The sequence below is a fragment of the Vigna unguiculata genome, chromosome 4, assembly GCF_037176805.1.
Source record: "Vigna unguiculata cultivar grain cowpea cultivar isolate G323 ecotype 2 chromosome 4, ASM3717680v1, whole genome shotgun sequence".
Taxonomy (NCBI): Eukaryota; Viridiplantae; Streptophyta; class Magnoliopsida; order Fabales; family Fabaceae; genus Vigna; species Vigna unguiculata.
In genome coordinates, this window is record NC_140795.1 from 19,286,221 (window position 1) to 19,311,530 (window position 25,310).

The 25,310-nt window shown below is 34.1% G+C and overlaps 2 protein-coding genes across 3 annotated transcripts; one reads left to right on the forward strand and one right to left on the reverse strand.

The window, feature by feature from the left end:
• Positions 1-208: 208 nt before the first annotated feature.
• On the reverse strand, positions 209-1,384 carry LOC146886906 (uncharacterized). The gene is made up of 2 exons (XM_085671932.1): positions 982-1,384; positions 209-678 (listed from the first exon to the last, which is right to left on the reverse strand). Exons 1-2 carry the CDS (start codon positions 1,382-1,384, stop codon positions 209-211), a joined length of 873 nt encoding a protein of 290 aa, XP_085528058.1.
• A 13,559-nt stretch (positions 1,385-14,943) lies between these two features.
• Positions 14,944-16,834, forward strand: LOC114181312 (large ribosomal subunit protein eL36x-like). 2 transcript variants are annotated; one of them, XM_085672141.1, is made up of 4 exons: positions 14,944-15,086; positions 15,206-15,313; positions 16,253-16,452; positions 16,584-16,834. In XM_085672141.1, the coding sequence occupies exons 2-4, from the start codon at positions 15,212-15,214 to the stop codon at positions 16,612-16,614; spliced, it is 333 nt and encodes a 110-aa protein (XP_085528267.1). In that variant the 5' UTR covers positions 14,944-15,086; positions 15,206-15,211; the 3' UTR covers positions 16,615-16,834. The 2 variants fall into 2 exon arrangements, with proteins under 2 accessions (XP_085528267.1, XP_027923536.1); XM_028067735.2 differs by having other exon boundaries at positions 14,951-15,086; positions 15,202-15,313.
• The last annotated feature ends 8,476 nt before the right edge of the window (positions 16,835-25,310 follow it).

The following is a 25,310-nucleotide window of genomic DNA, read 5'->3' on the forward strand; positions in this document are numbered from 1 at the left end:
TGCCGGTAATCGACACACAACCGAGAACTCTCATCCTTCTTCTTCACCAGTAACACCGGAGCTCCCCATGGTGATGCACTGGGTCTAATGAACTTCTTCTCTAGCAAATCCTCAATTTGCTTTTTCAACTCTATTAGTTCTGTCAGTGCCATCCTATACGGTGCTGCCGACACTGGACCTGCTCCATGGATTAGATCAATTAAGAAATCTATATCCCTGCTGGGTGAAAGCTCGGTATCTCGTCTGGAAATATATCAGTGTATTCATCTACCACCGGTATTCTACTGATCTGCTCCTCAGTGCTTACCTTCTTAGTATGAGCTACTATCATAAAGCAAGTAGCTCCTTCAATCACTTCTCTCAACACCTCTTGTGTCGATACCAACCCTATCCCTTCAGCTTCTGGAAATACAATTTTGCGTCGTCCACAATCAATCACCGCATGGTTGATGGACAACCAGTTCATTCCCAATATAACATCCAGTCCCTCTAGAGGCAAGCAAACGAGGTTCACCTTGAATCGCCTGCCCTCTACTTCCATCGAGCATCCAACACAGGCAGAATTTGTTAAAACCAATCCAGATGCCGGTGTCGAAACTATTAACTCGCATCCTAGATCACGAGTCGACAATCCCAATTTTTTCACACAGTCGTGGGATATGAAGGAGTGCGAAGCTCCTGAGTCAAACAACACTAGCACACTGTTACCCAACAATAAACAATAATCAAGTATGAGACTACATGATCGGGTGGCTTTTGTACTAGTCATAGCAAAGACTCAGCCTGCTGCTCTAGCCTCTCTATCGTAGGTGGCTGGGATCGAGCTCTTGTTTGGCCTTCTAATTAGGACATTTGTTAGCAAAATGTCTAGGCTGGTCACACGCATAACACTTGCGAGTGCTCATACTGCTCCTTCCACTACCTGCCGATCTAGTGCAATCCCTCCTCATGTGCTCTCCTCCACAATTATAGCACATTAACTTCTATGAGGATGAGGTAGGTCTGTTGTAGGGCTTCTTCTGCTATCTGCACTATTCTTCTGAGGACGGCTGACCCGATTAGGACCCATCTCAAGCTGCTCCACACTTTTGGCCTGCTCGACCAAAATAGGAAATTCCCTAACTCTCAAGGGCACGATCAAACGCCTCAGTTCATGCTTCATGCCGCCTTCAAACTTTCTACAGCGCCATTCTTCCGTTATTATCTGCGAGTAGAATCTCGCAAGGTACTCGAACCTCTCCACATAAGCCTGCACTGATAAGTTCCCCTGTTGTAGGGTGAGGAACTTGGTCTCGAGCTCATGTTTAGCGCTATTAGGGAAGTACTTCTCCAAGAATCTCCTCCTGAAGTTGGTCCAAGTCACCTCCTCCTCCTGGGTCTGCATTTGCTACTGCATCCCCATCCACCAGTACTCTGCCTCGGTCACCAACAGAAAGGTGGTGAAGGTGAGTTTCTACGCCTCGGTGCACTATATCACCCTGAATATTTTCTCGCATTCTCGAAGCCATGTGTCTGCCTCGTCTGGAGTGGCTTTCCCAGTGAACTTCGCTGGCTTATGGCGCATAAAGTCTTCCATCGTCACAGGTCTGACAAGTGGAATCATGGCTCTTGGTTGCACTATCACAGGCTGCATCGCATCTACCATCTTGTGGATTGCATTCGCAATCTCATCAGCCCCAGCGGTATTCCTACGTCTTTTGTTTGCCATTGCCTGTGCACGCCACATAGTTCAGCTGTTAACATTGAACAACTCAAAATTATAACAGGGTCTATTACTTTCTAATAATCAATAACAAACCGCACAATTTTACCAACAATAAGCGGTCAGCTCACTCCCCAAGTTTTCCCAAAAATCAAAACATTTGCTTTGATACCAAATATAACATCCCTAGGGAATATTACTTAATTAAATAAATAAATAATAAAAGTGAAAATTCAACCGTTGTAATATTATTATTCCCAAACGCGGGAAAATTTAAAATTAATATCCAACGCGACAAAATTCAAATGAAATTAAACCAGAGGTTATTACAATTTCCAAAATCCATAATAACAAGTGAAAACATAATAAAACCCGTAGCGCTAATCCCAGCTAGCCCTCACTCTGTCGTCTATGCATCCCCAACATCACCTATATCATCGTTTGCTCCCGTGTAACAAATCACACGATCATCGCCAAACACAAATAGAAAGGGTGAGCTGATAAAAATAGAATTGACATATATAATCATAGAATATAAATAAGACACCCATCTTATTTAACCTAATTAGTTATTCAACCATCAATCACATAATTAGTTAGCCTTGGACTCAAGAATATGATGCTCACACGAAGCTGCCCGCTCGTGGTCCTGCCTCTACGAACCTCCCCGCTTGTAGTCCTACTCTACGAACCTCCCCACTCGTAGTCCTGCTCTACAGACCTACCCGTCCGTAGTCCAACACATGTGATCCTCTAGCCACGTACCTCCCCACATGCAGCATCTCTCAAGTGTGAGCACGGAACATACGAACCTACCTCGCGCGTATCCCCACACGAGAGTAACTGGATATGAACCTCCCCGCTCATATCATCACATGTTCACCACCATCCATGAACCTACCCGCTCATGGCACAGCATCTCCCGATCCAAGTATAGCATCACTACTTAAAAGAAACACACATAAAAGCCATAGTCTGCAGCATCATCGCTTGGCACAGCCTAAGCGTCGCCAAGCGAAACCAATGCAGATTGTCTGGCAGAACACCTCTGCCGCTAGGCGCCTGGTCAATTCAGAGCCATTATTTCACAAATACCGCCTGGTGGAGCATACCCTGCCGCTAGGCGCCACATGGTGCAAGGACCTCTCACGCTGTTCCTATCGCCTAGAGGGTATCAGCAGGCCACTAGGCGCCATACCAGAAGCACACTGCTACTAATTTTTGGCACTCAAATTGGTTGGTACTATAATCCAGATTGCTCTAAGATATATTGCGCCTTTGCTTTTGAGGGCCTGCTAGTTTTCCAGCCATCCCACCATCACTTTAATTTCCTATATCTCATTCATAGGTTTTTTTATTCTCATCATTTGATTCACCAAGTTCTCCCCTCAAGCATAATTGTTCAATTAAGCTTAAGAAAATTGCCTAATCCATCCAGTTGAACTTACTAAATTCTGAAATATATAATTCCTTCACCACCATAGGCTATACAAACTCATCAAAATAATTTGTAACTCCACGGTCACATAATTCCATTTAGCTCCAATTCCTATGTTTAACCCATTTAATACATTCTTTTATCCTTCAATCATTATTAATCATCATAACAAGACCCAAGGTCATCTACTCACTATTCCAATCGGTTTATCCTCTCCTGCCACCATATTCTAATATTAGAATTACTGTCAACGCTAAAGTTTTCATTACTTATTTGACCTCACTGATTCACAATACTCTTCCACATCTAGTACAAATTATGCCATTGCTAGGTTCCTATTCCTCAACTTATATCACCTAATTGAAGTGAAATTCATCCCATTTTGGCTTTACCCTTTTCCTCTCTACTAGTCACCACTCCAGGCTTCTCAAAACCACCCTAGTTACTCAATGTCGCCTGACGGCCAATGAGATGCCGCAGGCGATGCATCAGATCATGGGTACAATACCCAGATTTATGCACCCACGTAAAACCCAAAATCCCAGAATTTGATTCAGCATTTACTTTTAACAGAACACCACCAATTTTACATGGTTTACTAGACTCCCTCTCGATCTTATTACCCATTGTGTGCTCTAAGATTTCTAGATACATCATTATATACTAAAAATCAAACATCATTGAATTCCTTCATTTGACTCATAATGCCTCTCATCTCCCTCCCCAATGGTAATTCGAATCACGCCAGCATCAGGAATATCATGGTATTTTACAACCCCACAGATATAGAAGTTAATGAAAATTCAGCACAACACAAATTACACAAAATTTCAATCATACAGTGACAGAACAACATGCATCGCCTGGCGGTTCAGTCTCACCGCCATGCAGTTCATGGCAAAACCCAGAATTTTGGGGTAAAATTGGTGTGCCGCCTGGCGGGCATGGAGGTGCCGCCAGGCGGTTTCTGGGCGAAAACCCAGAATTATGCAGAAATAGCGCAACCAGAAAAGGGGTTCATGCAATTAGGTTCATACAAGGCACAGTATATTGGACTCGACTAAAAACATCCATAAACAACTCTCCTTACCTGGATTCCTTGCTTAACTCGAATTGGTATGTGTATCCTTCCACCAAAACCCTTCTAGCCTTTGCTTTCCACTCCAAACCACGTTCTTTCAGCCTCACCTCTCCTTTCAATCAACACCACTTCTCTAGAAAACCCTTGGCTAAACTTGACACGAAAATGCAACACTCTCTTTGCTATTAAGTTTCATGTTAATGGCTAATCATAAACCATTATTTGGTTGTTTCTAGTCCACTAGGCTGCCCCTTTTGGCAACTAGGGTTTTTATGCCTCTTCATTACCATGCCAAAATAAAATTAAGCAAAAAGAAAGTTCTAGTTTCTTTCCCAACAAGGTTTGAACCCACAACCCTTTAATCACAAAGTAAATGCACAACCAATTCAACCAAATCATGTTTCGTGATAATTCCTATAATTTTAGGATTACATTATCACTACCACATTCCAATATAACATTAAAAATGCATAAATTAAATAACATACAATTTGGCATACATAGGGCTTTAACCCAAGTCCTCTCACACAACCAAGTACTCTCAACCACTTGAACTAGTACTTTTCCACGTCATATGATTTTGCATTAAATGCCTTAAAGGCTCCTATTACCCGCATTAATTAAATAATTATTTAATTAACTATTTAATTTTCTCAGGTCTTACAGGTATTGTGCATTGTCCATAGTTTTTCATCATTTTAAAGTTGTTCTTAACATTACCTTGTACATAAGTATATAAACCAATCACACATATGTTGTAATGTTTGGATTGAACAATGGCTTTTAGTTATACAATTCCATAAAGAAATATACAACAATGATGATCTTGATAATCCTAGGTCCAATATGTTAGCACAAGCAAGCTTGGTGCAAAGATTTGATAAAACAAAGTGCATGAAGATCACATGTGATTGATGAAGATCACATGTGATTGATGTAGATCTGCTTGAAGATCATGTTTCTATTGTATTAAATCTAGAAATAATGTGTTAAATGTAATGGTTACATGTTATACCATATTCGTAGGCTAGATGACATAGGTTAGATGTTTTGCTAGTCTTAGTGTGTCCTTTTTAATATGTTAAAATGAGTTTTAACAGGTTAAAAGACTGGTATATAGTTTCTAGTATGAATGCATTCAATCAGTTGAATTGTTTTTCAATCGACTGATTTCACTTAAGTAAAGAGAAATCAATTAATTATACAGAAAACTCAATTGATTGACTTCACTTAAGACCAGACTATAGAAGTTGTGTTTTCGAGAGCAAAGACACGATTTTGAGGTTTTGAGCACGAAAACTTATCATTCATCACTGGAAAACTCTCTCTCTCTCTCTGAATTGCACAACTGCAAGGTGAAGATTGAAGATATTGGTTGATCTTGGAGGCATTTTGGCTTGGTAGAAGCTTGAATAACTCGTGTATGGTTGGCTAGGGAGAGCCACCATCAGGTTTTGTATTTCGTGTGTCTCTTGTTTTGTTCCAGGTGTGATTCCAGGTTTGTGAGTGTGATTTTTGCAGGGTTGTAGTCTAGATTTTTGTGAGTAAAGAATCTTTGTGTTTTCTTTGTTCAAAAGTGTAATCTTGGTATGTGATTTGTAAAACTTTTGAATATAGTGGAAATCAATCTCATGTTGTCCTGGTAAATTGGATGTACCTTTGTGATTGAGTGAACCAATATAAAAATAATTGTGCCACTCTTTTTCCTTCTTCTCACTCACTTTAAAATCTCAATAAAACCAAGTAAATCATTCTTTGTTGTGTTTGATTGTGTTTTGTGTAATATGATATTGCATACCTGTTAGAAATATTGTTTGAAACAAGTCTTGTGTGTAAAAGTTTATTGCTTGAGTGAAATTCGTGAAATCTGCATTATGCATAATTTCCTAGAATTTTCGCCGATTGATTTGAATTTTTAATGAACTGATTCATAGGTGTATGAACTGATTAATCTCTTGTTTTTATTTTTTGACCAGTTCAAAGTGTACTATCTTACAACTTTTGCATTCGAATTTTTATTTAATTCAATCAAAAGGGATTTTAAGTTTCCGAAAAAAATTTAAACAACCAATTCAACCTCCCCCTTCTTAGTTAAAATCACCATTTCATATCTAACACAATAGTGTAAGTATTAAAATATGTATAAAGCTAAGAAGGGGCATAATTGGCGTTTTGAAAACTTTGTTCAATTTTAAGCTTGTAAAAATCTTTTACTTAATTCTGATTAACCAGAGATTTTAGCAAACTATCACTTCGGGATCACACATTTCAACCGATTGAAAATAGAGTTAATCGACCAAAATATTGACAATGAGTGCATCGAAAAGTCACTTAATATCATATTTTGAATTTAATCACTTTATAACCATGATCAATTGCAACTAATAACATATGCAATGTTTTATCATTTGATTATGCAAACATGTAAAGATTACAATGAAAGATTATGAAAATTGATTTCTTTGATAGACTTAAATTCAGAACAATGCAATGAAGAAAAGATAAACCAAATAGTCTTCAAGTTCAAGTTCCATCTTCAAGCTTGAAGTCCTTTCACGCCAACCAAGTCAAATTCACTTCAAGCTTGATCAGATCTTCAATCCTTCATCAAATCTATATGCAACAAATCCACTTGTGCCAACAAATAGGTGATTTTAAGTTTCAATTGTATGTGGCCTATTTTGAGTGCGATGTCTACATTTGCTCTTTAACCCAGAATTGTCCATGCTTTTATTATATCATATCACATCCACAAAATCTAAAATCAGAAATGCATATCATGATTAGGCTAGGAAGCCATAAAGTCATAATTATTGTCATTTAAAATTTGCATTAAAACTCCATCTTAGAAGTTGTTAAATATTTAGCATCTCTTCTTGCATTGTAGTCGCACACCTTTCATTCATTAGGCCAATTAAACTAGTTGCTTGTAGTCATGCATTTTCCATAGCATTTTATATTCTCAAGAGTACATTAAATGCACTTAGTTAGTTTCCTTCATTATAAGTTTTTAAATTTCTCCATTGCATTTGTTCCTTTTTAGCAAGTATAAACCATATAATCTGAGACTTAATACATATCTTTTCCCTGGATTGATCCTAAGTCAATTCCCTACAACATTAGGCGGATAAACTTGAAATTTGTTAGCCTTAACGCGACTAAAAGTTTGTCAACAAGGTATCACCCAAGTGTTGTCAGAAATAGGATAAATAATACCTACTTATAACAACTTGGTAACTTCCTTCTTCACAACCTCCGTCAGCTGAGGATTTAGCCTCCTTTGAGGTTGCCTCATTAACTTAGCATCCTCCTCCAAAAGTATTATGTACATGTAGAAAGAAGGGCTAATACCGAGAATATCCACCAAAGTCCAACCTGTTGCTATCTTATGTTATGTAATAACCTACAATAGTTGTTGTTCCTGCTCATCAACAAGAAAGGCAAATAAAATAGCAAGAGTTTCTCATCCCTCTTAAGATAAGCATATTTCAAATGAGATCGCAAGATTTTCAACTCCAAAGTGGGTGGTTGTACCATAGATGGCAACATTTTACTACCCAAGGTAATCTAAGTCACCTCAGCCTCACACTCGAATGCGATAAAGGTATCATCTAGTGACACCTCATCCTCAATTTCACCTATTTTATAATTTTATTTGTCTAAAATCGTGTACAACATTTTCGAAAAAGAAAAATCCAAAGATGGACAAAAAGTAGGAAAAAAAACATCTAAGAAAGTAGAAGAAAACTTGTTTACTATATCACTCAATACAAAATAGAGAATGGTCTTCAATTGGGTGCTTCATAGCTTCCAAAACATTGAACTTCACCTTCTTATCTCCTATCTCCAAAGTCAATGACCTTGCTTGCATATCTATCATTGTACATGTTGTCATCATGAACGGTCTTCCCAAGATAATAATGGTCGAACTCATTCCTTCACCATCCTTCATATCCAAGATGTAGAAATTTACAGGTAAAATCAACTTATCCACACGGACAAACACACCTATTGGATTAATTGTGCTACAATTGGCTAGTTGAATGACCTCACCTATAGTCTTAAGAGGTCCTAGAGAAAGAGAAATAAAAACTGATAGTGGCATCACATTGATAGAAGCTCATAAACCTAACATAGCATTGTCAAACTTAGTACTTCCTATTACACGAGGAATAGAAAAGATATATGGATCCTTGTATTTTTGTGGTATTTCAATAGGGTTCTTAATCAAGCTTGACACATTTATTCCCATGTTCACAACCTCATTATCCTTACCATACCTTCCATGTATGCAAAGTTTTTTCAAATCCTTTAAACTTCTACATGAAATCTGAGGTAAATCTGCTAATGTGATTACAAGCAATCAATATTGATATTTTTGACCTATACAATAGAAGTAGTTGCTACGAACGAAGATCATGAATTAGAGTTGCAACTAAAGTCAATACTTTGGATCTTTATCGTGGTTGGAACAACAACTGAGGCCCATTCAAAATTGCTATGAATAAATAACACCAATGAGCTTCCAAATCCTCACTCATCATATTAATCATATTTTCAATCACCACTTCATTGTTTACACTTTTCCTTTTCATTATAGCATGTATTGCCTTCCACATGGAAGGCTAAGTGTCTTTGGTTGATTCCTCCATAATTTGATAATGGATTTTGAGGTGCGATGTAATTAGCACATTGTTCTTTAAATCAAACAAAGTTCATTTTTATTCATTTCTTTTATGTTCTAATTTAAGCTTTTATGATTGTCTTAGAACTCTTCTTGAAAATTTAGTCTTAAACTATAATTAAAACTTGTATCAGTTTGCTTAATTCTGATTTTTTTATGTAAGTAAAACAGTAATTTTCATGTAAATGGTTGAAACATGTTTGGTGTAGTAGAATACTTATCTTGTATATGCTTGGAATAAGAGAGTTGTTAATTGATTTTCATTCATATACACTTTAAACAAATGAGGAACTAATGAATTAATTGATGCAAGTTTAATTAATTTAGATTTCAGTATTAGTTTTCTTGATAAAAAAGATAAAAGAATAGATTAATAATTTAGTCATACATGCTTGGAAGGAGTAAATTATAACTTGAGCCTTAATCATATTCTCTTGGAATGAATAATAGTTTTAACAAACTAATTAAAGCTTGCTTGGTTAATTTGAGTTCCATATTTGCATGTTAAACCAATAACAATCATCTAATAGTCAATGAAGAACCCAATCATGAGCAAGTTGAATAATTAACTTGTTTTTATCATTCTTATTTAAATCTTTTCATATCTATTGTCTTTTAAAACTCTATTCTTTTACTATTCTACTACTAGCGTAAACATAGATGATAATATTATAATGTCATTAAGTTAATATACAAAGTAAATTTATATTTACTAAGAGCAAAGTTGAATGAATGGAGAAAATAAGAGAAAATAACTATTGATGAATGAAAAAGCAAAACATAATTGTTAGGAAAGTTTTACAAATAACATGTAAAAATAACTGTTATTTTTAAAAAATAAATAAATAATTTATTATAAAAGGTAAAATAAGAATAATAATTATGGACACAAAAAAGGAATCCTCTTTATATATAGTTATAAATGTATTAACCTTTCTATAAATTCTTATAAGTGTTTTTCTTAATTAGATTTTATTGAATTCATTGGGAGACAATTAAGGTTGACTTAATCCTATCTATTCTTGCTCATTCAATAGTGCTTTATAGAAGTGACCTTTATTTGATAACATCAATGACAATTATCATTTAGGATAACGATACTTTGACATTGTTTCTCTTACTCAGTTTTGACGCTACCTACGTATCAGTGAGTTAAAGCAATTTATATTTTTTTTCATTGACAAATGTGTGGCCGTTTTGGGTGGTAAAGTTGGGAATTAACTTGGAAGTAGTTCATTTTTGTAGACAAAACCACCAAAAGTTCAAAACTTTGGTAGTTCAGCATCGAACACTAAAGTACTTCATCTTCTTTTCGTTTCGTGGGGATTTGGCCGAGAAAGGTTTCGTCTTGGTTGTAGAGAAACCCATTTCAAAGTTCCTTCGAAGGTCCGTGACAAAAAGGGCATGTTCCCCGTCTTCTTTTGTAGTTTATTGGATTGATTGGGTTGTGTTCGAGTGAGGTGATTCATTTACGGATTATGGTCTTGGTGGCGTTGAAGCTGGGGCATTTTGCTTTCCATTACTCTCGCATTGAAGGACTATTTTAGTGTATGTGTGTGTGTGTGTGTGTTAAGTTGTTGTTGAGTGTTGTGATTCCATTATTATTGGGTGTCTTGGGCTTGAACTATATGGTTGTATTTGTGATCTAAATTTATTTGTAGTGATTAATATATGCGTTGGGCATATGATTGTGTTGGTGTTTAAGAGTACAATAAGGGTAAGTCAAGGTCGTGATTTGGTGTTTTCCATTTCGTTGTTATTGGTATGTGTTGTGGGGTGGAATGTTTCGTTGTTTGCGGGTTGGGTTAGAAATGTGGTGTGGGTGCATTTGTTATGGGTGTTTCCTATTTCGTTGTTATTGGTGTGCGTGTTACTGGGTGAACTGTTTTGTTGTTTGCGGTTGGGTTAGAAATGTTTCATGGGTGCGTCTGTTATGGTCTATTTTACTACACAGAACATGGTGTGTGTAAATTTAAAATTGTCATAAACATATACAGAAACCCCAACGCAACTTTCCATTTATTTGCACATGACTCCCTACATGTGTGTCAGAGCTGGTGTGACACTTTTTTATCAAAATATTGAATCAAATCCGTTATTTTTTTTTTCATAATCACTTGAATGTAATTAGTATGGTCCAATTTTAAATCTAATCCCTGGGTATGGGCTGAAAAGTTCATACACTTCCATGGTCCTTTTTCTTACTAAATATATTAACAAACCTCTTCAATTTTCAATAATAATAATAATAATGCACAATTACCCTTTTATTTGCAAGTTTTATTCATGATGGGAACATGACAATATAACAATATATATGACTATATGAAGGTAGAACCTCAAATGCGGTTTAAGAGTCATGCGATAAGAAATCTGTTTGTTGGATATGGGAAGATAAGGGACCGAAAATAGTTTGATAGGTTTATGATTGTTGTAAATTTCAAAACATGTACAGATTGATAGTAATTGTTAGGGTTGTTATATGACTAAAAGACTTATGTATTAACCATATTTTCGTATAAAATAGTAATGCATGTATATTTTGCTTGATTCAGTTGTGATTATATCTGCCAAATTGTTGTCCATGTAGAAAATTGTAAATGTGCAATTGTACAATTAGTTGTATGTTGTTTAATGTGTAGCTATATTGTCAAAAACTTTGGATTTGTAAAGTTTAAAACTTGTTGGAAAAGTCTAACGCAACTTTTCGTTTAATTACATCGTGCTCCCCGCTTAATTATAACAGTAGAAATCAATTCGTTTATGTTAATGACTATTGAAGGCAAAGTTAATGGGGTTTTATGTTACAATTCAACTTTGATTGAAACGACAAACAATGGAGGTGAAGTTTGAGGGTAGAACATGTAATTGGAAGTTTAAATTAATTGTATTTATAGGATGCCTTTTAGGTACATTTGTGTGATGCATTTTAGGTATAAAGAACATGTTATGTCATAATTTCAAAGTTGTCGAAAAATTGTACAAAAACTTCAAAGCAACTTCCCACTTATTTCCACATGGCTCCCCACATGTGTTTGTGACAGTTGGTGTAATATTTTTTTTGATAAAGAATGAATCCAATGTACTATATTGTTGTTGATAATGACTCAAATGCATCTTTTGGTGATCAAAATATATGAATTTCACTTTCAAAATCATTTATTATATTTATGTTCTTATTTTATTTCTTATAGGCCTACTTTGTAACAATGTCCATTTTAAGAAAACAACCTACATGACACCAAATATTATTGTTGGATCTCATATTAAAGAAAAAGTGGTTGCAAGTTCAAAAATATGTGGTTATAGCTGAAGTGAGTAAAGTGGGGAGCAAAGCCAACATAAGTGGGTAGTTCGAAAACAATTTTTGAACACAAATAGTTTCTTAATGTTATCATTTAGTTTTTCGTACACATGACCTGTTTTTGTTTGTCCTCAAACTTCATTAATACACAACAATGTCATTAACTTTGCCTTTAAAGCGATGTTGTCCACAAATGTAGTTGTTCCACACTTCTATGCGCAATTGAGGAGCAATGGAAAATTATATGGGGAGTTGCAATGGACTCTTCCAACTTTAGTATGTGGATAATGAAATTAAACATTTATCATAACATATTACTTCTTATTTTTTGTACTTAAAACTAATTTCGTAAACATAACAATATTTTATAGCTGTATAGACATGTCAAAGTAAACTAACCCGACTCACACGGATTGGCTTATCACGAGCCGGGTTGAAAATGAGTGAACCTAACCTGGCTCACTTTATGGTGAGCCAAAAATTTTGTAACCCAACTCAACCCACCACGGGTTGGTGGTTAAGTGGGTTGGCTCACCAATCCACATAAAAAATTATTTATTTATTTATTTATTAGTATTCAAATATTTAAATAATTTTTTAAGTAACCCATGAGATGATAATCATAGTAAAATCAAAAACCAATATCTTGATTATGCTCACCACCAATATATGATGAATTGTTTCCAAGAAAGTATCCATATAGTCTAAGAAAACATGACTAATATTACACTATACATTTTTGTTATGCTAATTTAGAAAAAAAATTTATAAGACGGTTGCTTGAATAATTTACTATAAAGATTATAGTTAAAAATTAAAGTATCAACATATATAACTTGACAATCAAATTAATTAAACATTCAAACTATTCAAATATTATTGAGCAATATTCTAGCATTTAAAAATATGAAATTGTAAACATATATAATAGAAGTAGTAAATAATTATTAAAAGAATTAAAAAATTGTAAAAAAATGTTGGTGGGTTAAGTGGGCCAACCCACCTTCAACCTGACTCGAACCCGTTTAACCCGTGGGTTAAGTGAGCCAGGTTGAATTCAACCCACTTTTGAAAAAATTAAATTTTTCTCAACCCAACCCGGCTCAAACCTATGGTGAGCCGGGTTGGTTCACGGGTTGAAACCCATTTTGACATCTCTATAGCTGTATATATAAGTCACTAAAATTAACATACTAGTTGTTGTTGTCATGCCAAAATGGGGACCATAACCTTAACAAGTGGGGACCTGGCACACACATTTTGAACAAGTATTGTCTCTTACACTAACTTTGGTTTTATCTCAATACACTTGATATAAATGAACATATATCTATTTATACAACTACATATAACCAAATTCATAACATCTAAAAATTTGCATACAAGAAATTTATACTCAATTAACCAAATAAAATTGCCAAATTTGAAGTCCTTTTCGCCCCATTTTGTAGTCCTCACCACAAACACAACAAAATCAAACTACCACATCAACGACAATGTATAGCCCACCCACCACAAATCCAACCACTACCGCCACAAGGTCGATGGTTATCTCTAAAACCAAAGATTTTGTTCTTGACAGAGCTTCGTCGTTCTTCGAAATGGGTTTCTCTAAACCAACAAGAAACCGAGACGAAACCTTTCCAAGCCAAACCCTCACGCAACGACCACCACAAGCCTTTCTATTGTTTTGGTTCATATAAGATCTCTATTCTAAAGGTTTCAACTTTTCATTTCATTTGCCAAAATGAAGAAACCAAATGTTAGAGAAGAAGAAATACTAAACTACACGGGGAACATGCCCTCTTTTTCATGAACCTTCAAAGGAACTTCCAAATGAGTTTCTCTACAACCAAGACGAAAGCTTTACCAGTCAAACCGCCACCAAACAAGAAGAAGATTATGTACCCTGGTGTTTGGTGCTGAACTACTTCAAAGTTTTGAACTTTTGGTGGTTTCACCTACTAAAATGAATTGCTTCCAAGTTAATTCCCACCTTTCCCACCCAAAACAGTCACACGTGTGTCAACGAAAAAAAGTTATAAATTGCTTTAACTTAATGGCACGTAGACAATGTCAAATATGAGTAAAAGAAATGACGTCAAAATATCGTTATCCTATTATTTACAACCAAACAAGGTGATATGATGAAGGTCATTTTACAATCTTATTCAACACGATAATATATAAGTATTTTTAAATTAGAACAATTTTAACGATTCTTTTGAACTTTTTATTTCGTTCATTTTGTATATTTATCTTAATTTAATTTTAAAATAATTAATCGTTAAAAATAATATTTTATCTAATTAAAAAACATTTATTATAAATTTAAAGTATATTTTATATGCTAAACAAATATTATTTACAATTAATTTTTATTATAATATAACCTGTATTAAAAATATTTATTTATAATTAGTTTTAGTCCCTAAAATTTTTTAAAAATTAATTTTTCCATAAAAACAAAATTTGATAAAATGTGTTTTTTAAAGTTTAAAGTTTAATATTTAGGATTTTTTTTTAATTTGAAGTGACTAAAAAAACTTTTTTTTTTAATTTTAGGAACGAAAAGTAAAATTATTCTAAATTTCCGAACTGAAAAACAATTAAACCTTTCAAAAATTTAAATGTCTAACAAATAAATTAACACACCTAATAAAATAAAGAAAAAAAATATGTTAAATTAAATTAGATGGAGTTGAAATAATAAGGCTTTAGGAAAATTGTTATGGGCCGGGCTCAGATATAAACTGTGATTGGATCCATGTCCAATTTGAGCCTCTCGTATAAAGGCTTAAGGAGATCAACGAAGAACCCTAGTTCCCTCTTTCACAGCAGTGTTAGGGTTTCTGAAGCCTCCAACTAGAAAGATAGGTAATTCTCGTGCTTTTCAAATTCGTCTCACTCATCCCTTTGCACAACTTCTTCTACCTCTCTATTAGCTTATTTTTGTGTAAACTAGTAACGAGTTTGAATCATGTTTGTTTAGGGAGAGGAAAATGGCACCCAAACCACCTAGTACGGGTCTGTTTGTTGGATTGAACAAGGGTCACATTGTTACCAAGAAGGAATTGCCCCCACGGCCCTCCGATCGCAAAGGGGTAAGATTAATTTAATTTTAGTTAATTTAAATTTAAATGGTTTTTGAACATTTTAGATTTATGTTTTGTGAATTTTGGATTGTGCGTGGTGTTGTTAGAATTAGAGTATTAATCAAGAATGATGAATGAAGGATGTCCTCAAGTGCCTCGTTTGTTTGATTGTTTGGCAACCTTTTCTTCCTTCTATTTTTAAAGATGCAGTTTTGTCGACTCTTGGGATTTCTTACGAGAAATGAGGTTTATAATGATATTTAAGTTGTGTTAATAAGTGTAATGGAGGTAATGTATTGGGTATAGTGGATATGCTTACTTTGTTTGGTTTTTCAGAGCTGGGAGAGATTGTTATGCGTAAAGAGTGCGAGTGACTTTACAAAATTTTTGTTGTTTTTATATCTCGAAAACGTCAAGAGTAGGTTCGAATCTGGAAGAGAGATTTGTCTATCCTGGGTGAAATAATAAGATGACTTTATGTAGTATTTACTCTACTTTTAAAAATCAAGTAAATAAGTGAACTGTTTATAGATACTTCAGAGATATATAGTAGAGGTAGCTTCATCCCTGCAATATTGGTATTGAAAATTTTGTTTCTTTTAGTTGTTACTATCTTTGTTGTTTTGTTTGTCTGTGGGTGCACTCAAATTTTGAACTCAATATTTGTAATCGTGGTTGTAGAAGTTATACATTTTGTGCAGCAATTTATTTATGGTTGTAAAAGTTATACACTTTGTGCTGCAATTTATTGACATAGTGCAAACAAAAGGTTCAAGTTTTTGAAGTCTTTTCTAGTGAATCATCTCTGTTAAAATGTCTTGAATTTTCATGTTTGTTATATGAAATAAAAGAGAAGATCAAAAGCTGTGTGGATAAATCCTTTGTTCACCATTACATTGCTTTCAACATTCTTATGTTTTGTGTTCCTAACAATATATTACTTATCAGAAAACCAGCAAAAGGGTGCACTTTGTGAGGAACCTCATCAGAGAGGTTGCTGGTTTTGCACCTTATGAAAAGCGTATAACTGAGTTACTCAAGGTTGGAAAGGATAAGAGGGCACTGAAGGTTGCGAAGAGAAAGCTTGGAACCCATAAACGCGCTAAGAAGAAGAGAGAAGAGATGTCCAATGTTCTCAGGAAGATGAGGTTGTTCTATGTTCTTTTGTCAACATTGTATTCAATACCCTATATATTTTATTAATATAATTGACATTCTTTAATGTTTATTATTCTTTGGTGGTTTTCTATTGCTTATGTTCTTATCATTTGGTGTGTAGGGCTGGTGGAGCTGGAGACAAGAAGAAATAGGTTTTATTTGCTTCTTACAGGTTTCGCTAGATGCATTTATGTCTTTGGTGTACGAGATGTCTTATTTTTGTTTAGGTTCAGATGATTTGGTTTAAGATTTTGCATTGAGAAATGTTTTATTTAATCGAGACGGGATTTATTGAAAAGAGTACAATTGGCTTCTTTTCTATTTTACTACAAATGCAAGCGATAATATATATATTTTTTATTTTCTAGCGAACTTGGTATCTCTGGTTGCTTATACTCAAAATGTTGCCCATGCAACGTAGGGTGTTTGATAATATTCTTGCGTATAGTTACAATCAGGTCTATTTAATGGATCGTTATTACAGTATTATAGTTACATTCAGTTCTATTGAACGTAACCTTCTCAGCATTATTTTGCATGAGTTTTAGCAGAGAAAGCGATGAGTTAATACAGGTTTGTTTCGAGATAAAATAATAGTAGAGATGAAGAATATGACAAGTGAAATTGAAGTAATATTTTTTCATGTGTATCAAGGAAATTTGTAAGTTAGCATTTTTCTTTAGTATCAAGATGATTTCAATATTGAAAGCTTTGGAATTCATTATAATTGTTTCTATTGAATATAGAAACTTGAATTTTTAAGTGATTTTTTAATTTATGTAGAATTTAATTAGAATCGTTATGTACTTTAGATGATGAAAACATTTTTACTGATTTTTTTGATGTATTTCTGAGTAAAGTATATTAGTATAGAAATAAGTATGTAAATGTTTTTTCAATTATTCAGTCTTCCTAAAATTTCAGTTCACATAAGTAATTTTAAGTATTCCTTCAGATAAAATATAATTTCAATAGTTAGTAAATCTTTTAACTAAAATGTCGTCAGAACTTAAATAAAGATGTCATAACTTAAAGATGTCATTCAAAGGTGGTATGATACTAACAAAATTGTTATACCAAATATGTTTATCCAACTTTAGTCTATAGGCAATAAATTCTGTCCAAGTTAGTTTTTGTCATAAAAGATATTATTCATTAATAAATTATAATTTTCAACATTTTATCTAATGTAATTAATACTCAAAATTTGATGTTTCCAATACTTTATAGGGATTTGCAGAGAAAAATTGTACATTTTATGTATTGTAGAAAAAGTATAAAGTATTTGTATATCCTTTGAATGCAGAATTGATTAATGAATCCAAGTAATTTTGTTTAAGGAATATTTTGTTAAGTGTGTAACATAAATATTTAGTTAAGTGTGAAACATAAATTAGACAATTCGAGTGAAATACAAAGTTTAGATGAAATTTCCACAAGCTTAAACAACATTAATGGAGACTAGACAATGACTTAAACAAGTAGATGGAAAGGGACATAAAGGGAATTGACTTGATAAAACCATTTCTTGGTGTAGACGAGAAGGCAACCTTATTTGATTTTAATAAGATAGTTGGCTTAGTGAAGTTATTATCCTTGAATGTATGTCAATTCCTCTACAAGGAAGCTAAATTAGGGGAGGTTGGAAAATGGAATGAAGAATTTTGAGAATGGAAATTACAATGACAAATGTATTGTTTTGAATGGGAGAAAGTTCACATATTTAATTTAATGTATGAGTTGGGACAATGTTGATTAGATAAGTGCAAAGAGGATGAATGAGAGTGAAAAGACAACGAGACTAATATTTTTACTGGGAAATCACCCATACAATAAAATTATAAATAGAATAATATAAGAAGACATTGATATTTTTGGTTAGCTTTGGAATATTAAAGCTTTACCATCAACACTACACTTTGCATGAAAACTACTGATTAATAGAGTTGCAACTCATGACAACTTAATCAAAAGAGAAGTGAATGTGACATGTCACGTGTGTGTGTAATGTGAGACACTTGAAGAATCAATATAACATTTATTCTTTGGTTGTACTATAGCAGAAAGCTTATGGAAGTTGTGTGATAGATGGGTTGGAATTGTCATAGCACACCAAAATATACCAAAAGAACACTTCCAACAATTTAACTTGTTAGGGATAGACAATAAAGGCAACACAACTTGGAAATGTATGTGGGTAACTATTGTATGGTCTATTTGGACACATAGGAATAATATAATCTTTAGGAACAATGAAAAAGATATGGAAGAGGTGTTTAATTTAGCCCACGTTAAGGCTTGGATATGGATTACAAATAAAATATCAAAAGCAAAGTTTTCATACTTGGATTGGTGTTTATGTCGTCTTATTTACATTAGATCCTTAAGCTCCTATTTTCCTATGAACACTTAGGTAGAGGTTCTTGTTTGCAGATACATGTAATAACCTTTCTCTAAAACTTTTAGTCTAGAGTGCTCTTTCTTTGTTGTAGGATGATTCTCACACTCACTTTGGCTAATGAGAGTCTCTTTGAAGGTTTCCCTCTACAAGTCTGAAATGTTACAAGAATGATAACAGGAAGATCCAAATGATGGACTGGTTCAACAATACTAGAATTTTTTTTGAAAGATCCAACTTTGTTAGATGTTTATCAAAACCGTGTGATTATATGTCTTTTTCTTTTCTTTCTAATCTCTTTGTGTAATCTTAGTGTTTAATCTTCTTTTCAGATGTTTTTGTAATATGATTGAAACACCCCAAGTGTTCCCAATTAATATTTTCTTTATTATCGATAAAAAAAAAATCCAAACAATGTGCATATCAAAACAAGACAAAAGTTAAGTATAAATTTGTTAAAATAGTAAAAATACAAAAAAAGTTAGGTTAAATTGCATCTTAATTATTTTTTAAAACTTTATGTAAATATCATATGATGATGAAATGCTCAAATAATAGCTTTTTCATTACAAGTGGTTAGTGACTTTTGCTTCCGGTGAATTATAACATATTAAGGTTTACATGTACTTTTTGAAAGCATTTTAAACATGTATTTCTATACAACTCTTCTTCTATCACTTTTTTATTATTATATGTACTATGTAGAAGGGTACGAAGAAAGAAGGATATGCAAGATATTTTTATACTGATTCATCTCTTTATGTATACTACATCTGGTTCTCAATCAATAGATTGAATTCTACTAAGCATACTAATATTGTGAAATTCAAAATGGAGTATTTTTTAAACTTGTAGTTAGGGATGACAACGGTGATGACATGTTTTACTATCCCATACACATTTTAAGAGAAAAAAAATCATTACATATCCAAACCCAACAAGTATCAAATTTTTGTCTCATCCATATCCTCATCGACAATGTACCCTTACTAAATTAACTAATTTTTATAAAATAATAAAAAATTACACTAAAAGAAACATAATATTATTAAATATTCAAAAATGATAGGAATGTTGTTTCTTTAATATCAAATATTTAAAAATAAATTATATTATAATTATATACATTTCAAATTAGAATACAAAAAAACATTTCTTGAGAATCAAGACATTTATTAAATATGCAAGCATTAATTAAACCTAGTTGATAAATTTTAAAATATTTTTAAAGAAATATAAAAAAATATTTAAATTTAAAATTATTTGAAATGTCTATTTACTTCAATTTTTAAATTCTAATAAAATCTCTTTTTTTACACACTAATAAAAATTATATTACATTACTTGATCAAAATCACACAAATAACAAAGATTAAACTAATAATAATAGAATTTTCATATAGATCTTTCATCTTTTGAACTTCAATATATTTTAATGATGATAAAATGAATTCATGGGATTACATTACATTATTATGTTATAGTAAATAAAATTTATTTATACAAATATAATGATAAAGTTACATGTATGATAATGAATTAGAGAATAAAAATAATTATATAAAAAATATCAAAATACTATTTTACATTATAAAAATTATCAAATGTGTTTTAGAAACAATTTGAGAGATCATCGAGTGAAATTGTACAAGGAAAACAAATGTATAATTAAGGGTATGATAAGATGAAAAATACCTTAGAGATTTAAGAAAACTTTTCAAATATCAACTTAGTCGATGATTGATAGATAACGAAAATTGTTTTAACGAAATAAAAAAATTATTCAAATGAAAAAAAAAATAATAGAATAAAGAAGATGAATTTTTTATATTACCTAGTAAATGAAAGGTTTATGTTAACTAAGCACTTAAATTGATAGTTTTAAACATTCTCATGTGAAAAGAAAATATACAATAAATAAAAATATTAAAAAAGAGTAAAGATGTTCAAATGTGAGACATAAAAAACATTTAATTGACATAAATCATTTGAACATAATTGCATAAAGGTTGAGAAGAGACAATAAATATATTGGAGATTCAAATTAATTTCATGACAAACCAAACAATGAGAAGAAATAAAAAATGGAAAGTGTGCAATATATATATATATATATATATATATATATATATATATATATATATATATATATATATATAAAGGTTAGTTAATGATTATGAGTATTTTAATAATTTAAACAGGGACGCGTGTAACGCCCCAATTAATTAATGAGCGTTATTAAAAGAAAACGTCACATGATTATAATATAACAGCGCAGTTCTGGAGTTTAAACATGAGACCTTACAACTAAGGCACACCACGGTGCCACCAAAAATAAAAGAGCATCATAACAGTCTGCTCCCATCAATAAATTGATGATCACCGCAAAGATAGAAACACGACATATAAAGCAACCAACAAGAAAAGGGTAAGCTAGAGCCAATCAACATCTTTATCATACAATTAAATATACTTTCACCATCCAATATCAGTACAACATCCAAGCATGTTAAGACTTTTCCATCAATACAATACGACTCGACTCGACTCATCCGGATACGTATAACTTGGTCGGATTCAGCGGATGCCCGCACTTGTGGTGGATACCTCTGCTCACCCCCGAGTTGCTCACCCCCGAGCTATGTGTTACAAGTGTTACAATGAATCAATTTCCCTCACCACAAGGTTAGCCCTTAATGAATTTCATGCCTCCTGCTACTCTCACCGTAGGAGTCAGTCCGCTCTAGGTGAGACTAACTGACCCCTTAGAGCGTCAGGATGCAACCTTACCTTGAATCCTTACCTAGTTATACAAATGGGGCACCACCATGGACACCCACTAACAGGGGCCATGGAATTACGTCCCGACCACTGAAGCGCGACCCTGGGAATCTCACCTAGAGATCCCAAGGACTTACACACTAACACAAACCCAACTTTCTTAATCAAATAAACAAACTCGACATGCATACACATAATATATATACACATATACATAGAATTTCTCGTAATCCACCTCTTTAGCGATCCCAACCAAACCATGCCAACTCATTGTTCTCGAACCCAGAATGTGGAGCTCTGTCTCATACAATTACCATGCCACATCAATACCACCCTTTCATGTCTCATGTCGAACCCATACCAAACTCATCATTTCAATTTCATGAATCATCTCATAAAATTATCATGTTCACGTCATGTTAAAGCTCACAAATCACAACTCATACACCACCTCATCCATACAGGCCATTCAGTTCATAAATTTAAAGATAAAACTCATACAAGCATGTTGTTCACTTTTTGAAATCAAGGAAACATCAAGACCAACCCCTTTCTCGCCCAACATCTCGCTCAGGCAGAAAGGTCTCGCCCAGGCGAGGAGGACCCTCGCTCAGGCGAGGAGGACCCTTGCTCAGGCGAGCTCCCTTCGCCTAGGCGAGAGCTCGACTTCCAGCATGAGAACCCTGCGTGCGTTCTCGCTTAGGCGAGACCCTCCTCGCCTAAGCGAGACGTTCACTCGCCTAAAACATACATCGGGTCGCCTGGGCGACCCTTCGCGAAGAAATACTTAGGCGAGCCCCTATAACTCTCGCCTAGGCGAGACAGGCTCGCCTAGGCTAGTCTATCAGACTCCGCCACTGTTCCTCTTTACCATCAGCACAATTTCATACCCAAACAACAAAACAACTCATACCATGCACTCACAGTCACATACAAGCACGAAAATCACGGAATATCATCAAAACAACCATTATTGTACCGAACAATAGGGTTCTAGCTTCCCTTACCTGGAAACAAGCTAGCAAAATAACCCGACACAAAATGCACGAGCACAGCAGCTCAAGGAACGAAAGGAGGAGTTGAAAAGATAGAGAAACAGAAGCACGATATGGGTCACTTGGAAACCCTAACTGGAAAAAGAACGAAAGAGAATAATGGAGACAAGTATGGGCTAGCCATAGTACTTATATGGAGTAGGAAGCAACTTCGAGCTAACTTGAAGATGGCAGGAACCTAACCCTAGCAAAGCTTTCTGTGAGAGGGGAAAAAGAGATGACGGCTGAATCTGTGAGAATGAGAGAGTGGAAGCGTTAGGGCAACTCCAGACCAGCTTTATCCTTTGGGCCAGCTCTTTGGCCCATCAGATTTTGGGGCAGCCCTTTTTATTAAAGGTTATAAAAGAATAGGGCCTTACAACGCGGAGATGGTGGGGATGAGTGATCAATGTGATGAAGCTTCTAGGCTCTTTAGATACAAACTGGCCTTGCTCTTTTAATTGGGTTATTAGAAGCCCAATTAAAAGGTTAGGTGATTTGGTTCATGGGTGTATTACTTACAAGACATTTAATCAAAGCATGGCCTAATTACATGGCCCAAATTAAAAACTATACTACTTGCCCATTTGAAAGCCTATCAAATCTTGATGCCCTCTTTGGCCTAAGTGAAAAACATTTGTAACCTATTAGGCTCATTGGAATCTTCATGCTCCATATCTTCTTGTATTCTTTTGAGCACACTTCTAGTTATTGGACCTTTGATTAGGCCCTTTGTTGGGCCTAAATCATCATCTCCTCCCACTTGAAGAGAATTTGTCCTCAAATCCACATGATACTTTAATGCCAACCATTCCTTTATTGTTGATCATGTTGTTTAGTTCTTCCTTCGGGATCAAATGTTATCCTACAATAACCTAAAAAAATGTAATTATGATATTAACTAACCTATTGAGAAGAGAATTCTCCTTAATCATAACATCAATCAAGATGTGACTCCAAATACTTAGAAACCTTATATCAATTGAATGATAAGGGTGCTTGGAAGTAGGAACATTTTTATTGGTTGCAATGATGACCTTATGTTGTTTCAAAATAATCTTGAAAAGATTTTCAACATAAGTTGTATTGACACTATTAAAGACTATAAAAGGGTTTACTGTAGACAACCCAACCCTCTTTTGCCTTATTTTATGGGCTAAGTTAGTTTGTTCTTGGTCTTTTACCACTTGTGGAGGTGATAGAAAACTAAGGACAAACTTAGTAATGCAACCATTAACTTCATTTATACTTCTAAAGAAGTCTTTGCCCCTTAAGGTTAGGATATGTTTATTGGGAGGCCTTGAAATCCTACCTAGATACTTGGAGTATGTGACTCCCTTGGTACAAAGATAGGTAGAAGCGTTTTTCTTTTCTTGATTTTTCTCTCTATCTTTTTTAGTTTTCATTTGTACTTGATCCTCTATCACTTGTGTCACTTGAGTGAGTGTCAAAGGATGAAGTAAAATGAATCATCATACAATCAATTAAAAATAAAATGAATGGTGGAAACACACAAGACAATTAAGGAAAGCTAAAAAACAACACAAAAATTGAAAATGAACTAAGATACTTACCTCAAATCGAGAGGAATATGGCTTGAGTTAGCTCTTGATACCACATGATGAAGCTCCATTTGAGATAATGATGGATGGGAAGCTCCATGAGTTGCGGTGTAGAAAAAATTGAATGAGGAGAAGGCTTGACTTGGGATGACATGGATTGGTGATGAAGGAAGCCTAGGAAGGTGAGGCCAATCCTTGAGGATGGGTGGCAAAAGGGGATCCTAAGGAAGCTCTTGCCAAGGGAATCTCAAGTGTAATTTTCTAGAGTGATCTCAACACCATGTCGTTACACAGCCAAAAGTGATTTTAAAATGATGGAAGGCCTTCCTTTATAGAAGAACCATTCGACCAAGAATTGGTGCCTAAACGAATGGAAATTCCACACATGTGCAAATGGAATTGGCACTAGAATTAGTTAGATCTAAGACATGTGCTTTGTCACATTTTCCATGAATTTGCACATGTGCTAAATGAAATCAATTTGATGAAGCTTTTAGGCCATTAGATGTAAACCTACCTTGCTCTTTTAATTGGGTTATTAGAAGCCCAATTAAAAGGCTATGTGATTTGGTTCATGGGCGCATTACTTACAAGACATTTATAGAAATCATGGCCTAATTACATGGCCCAAATTAAAAACTATACTACTAGCCCATTTGAAAGGCCATCGAATCTTGATGTCCTCTTTGGCCTAAGTGAAAAGCATTTGAAACCCATTAACCCATTAGAATCTTCATGCTCTATGTCTTCTTGTATTCGTTTGAGCATACTTCTAGTTATTTGACCTTTGATTGGGCCCCTAGTTAGGCCCAAGTCTTTTTCTCCTCCCTCTTGAGGAGGATTTGTCCTCAAATACGGAGGGTCCATATCCTCTTTAGAACCATACTATATTATCTAAAAAGCTCTTGTTCCAAGCTTTAACTCTTTTTACTAGATGGCATGACTAGGCGTAAGTCATCAACTCTTCACTAATTTTATGAGTACTTCTTCCACATGTCATTATGGCTTTAACTAAATACTCTTTCCATAATCACTCATAACTTACCCAAGTGTTCTTTCAGTTCCTAGCCATT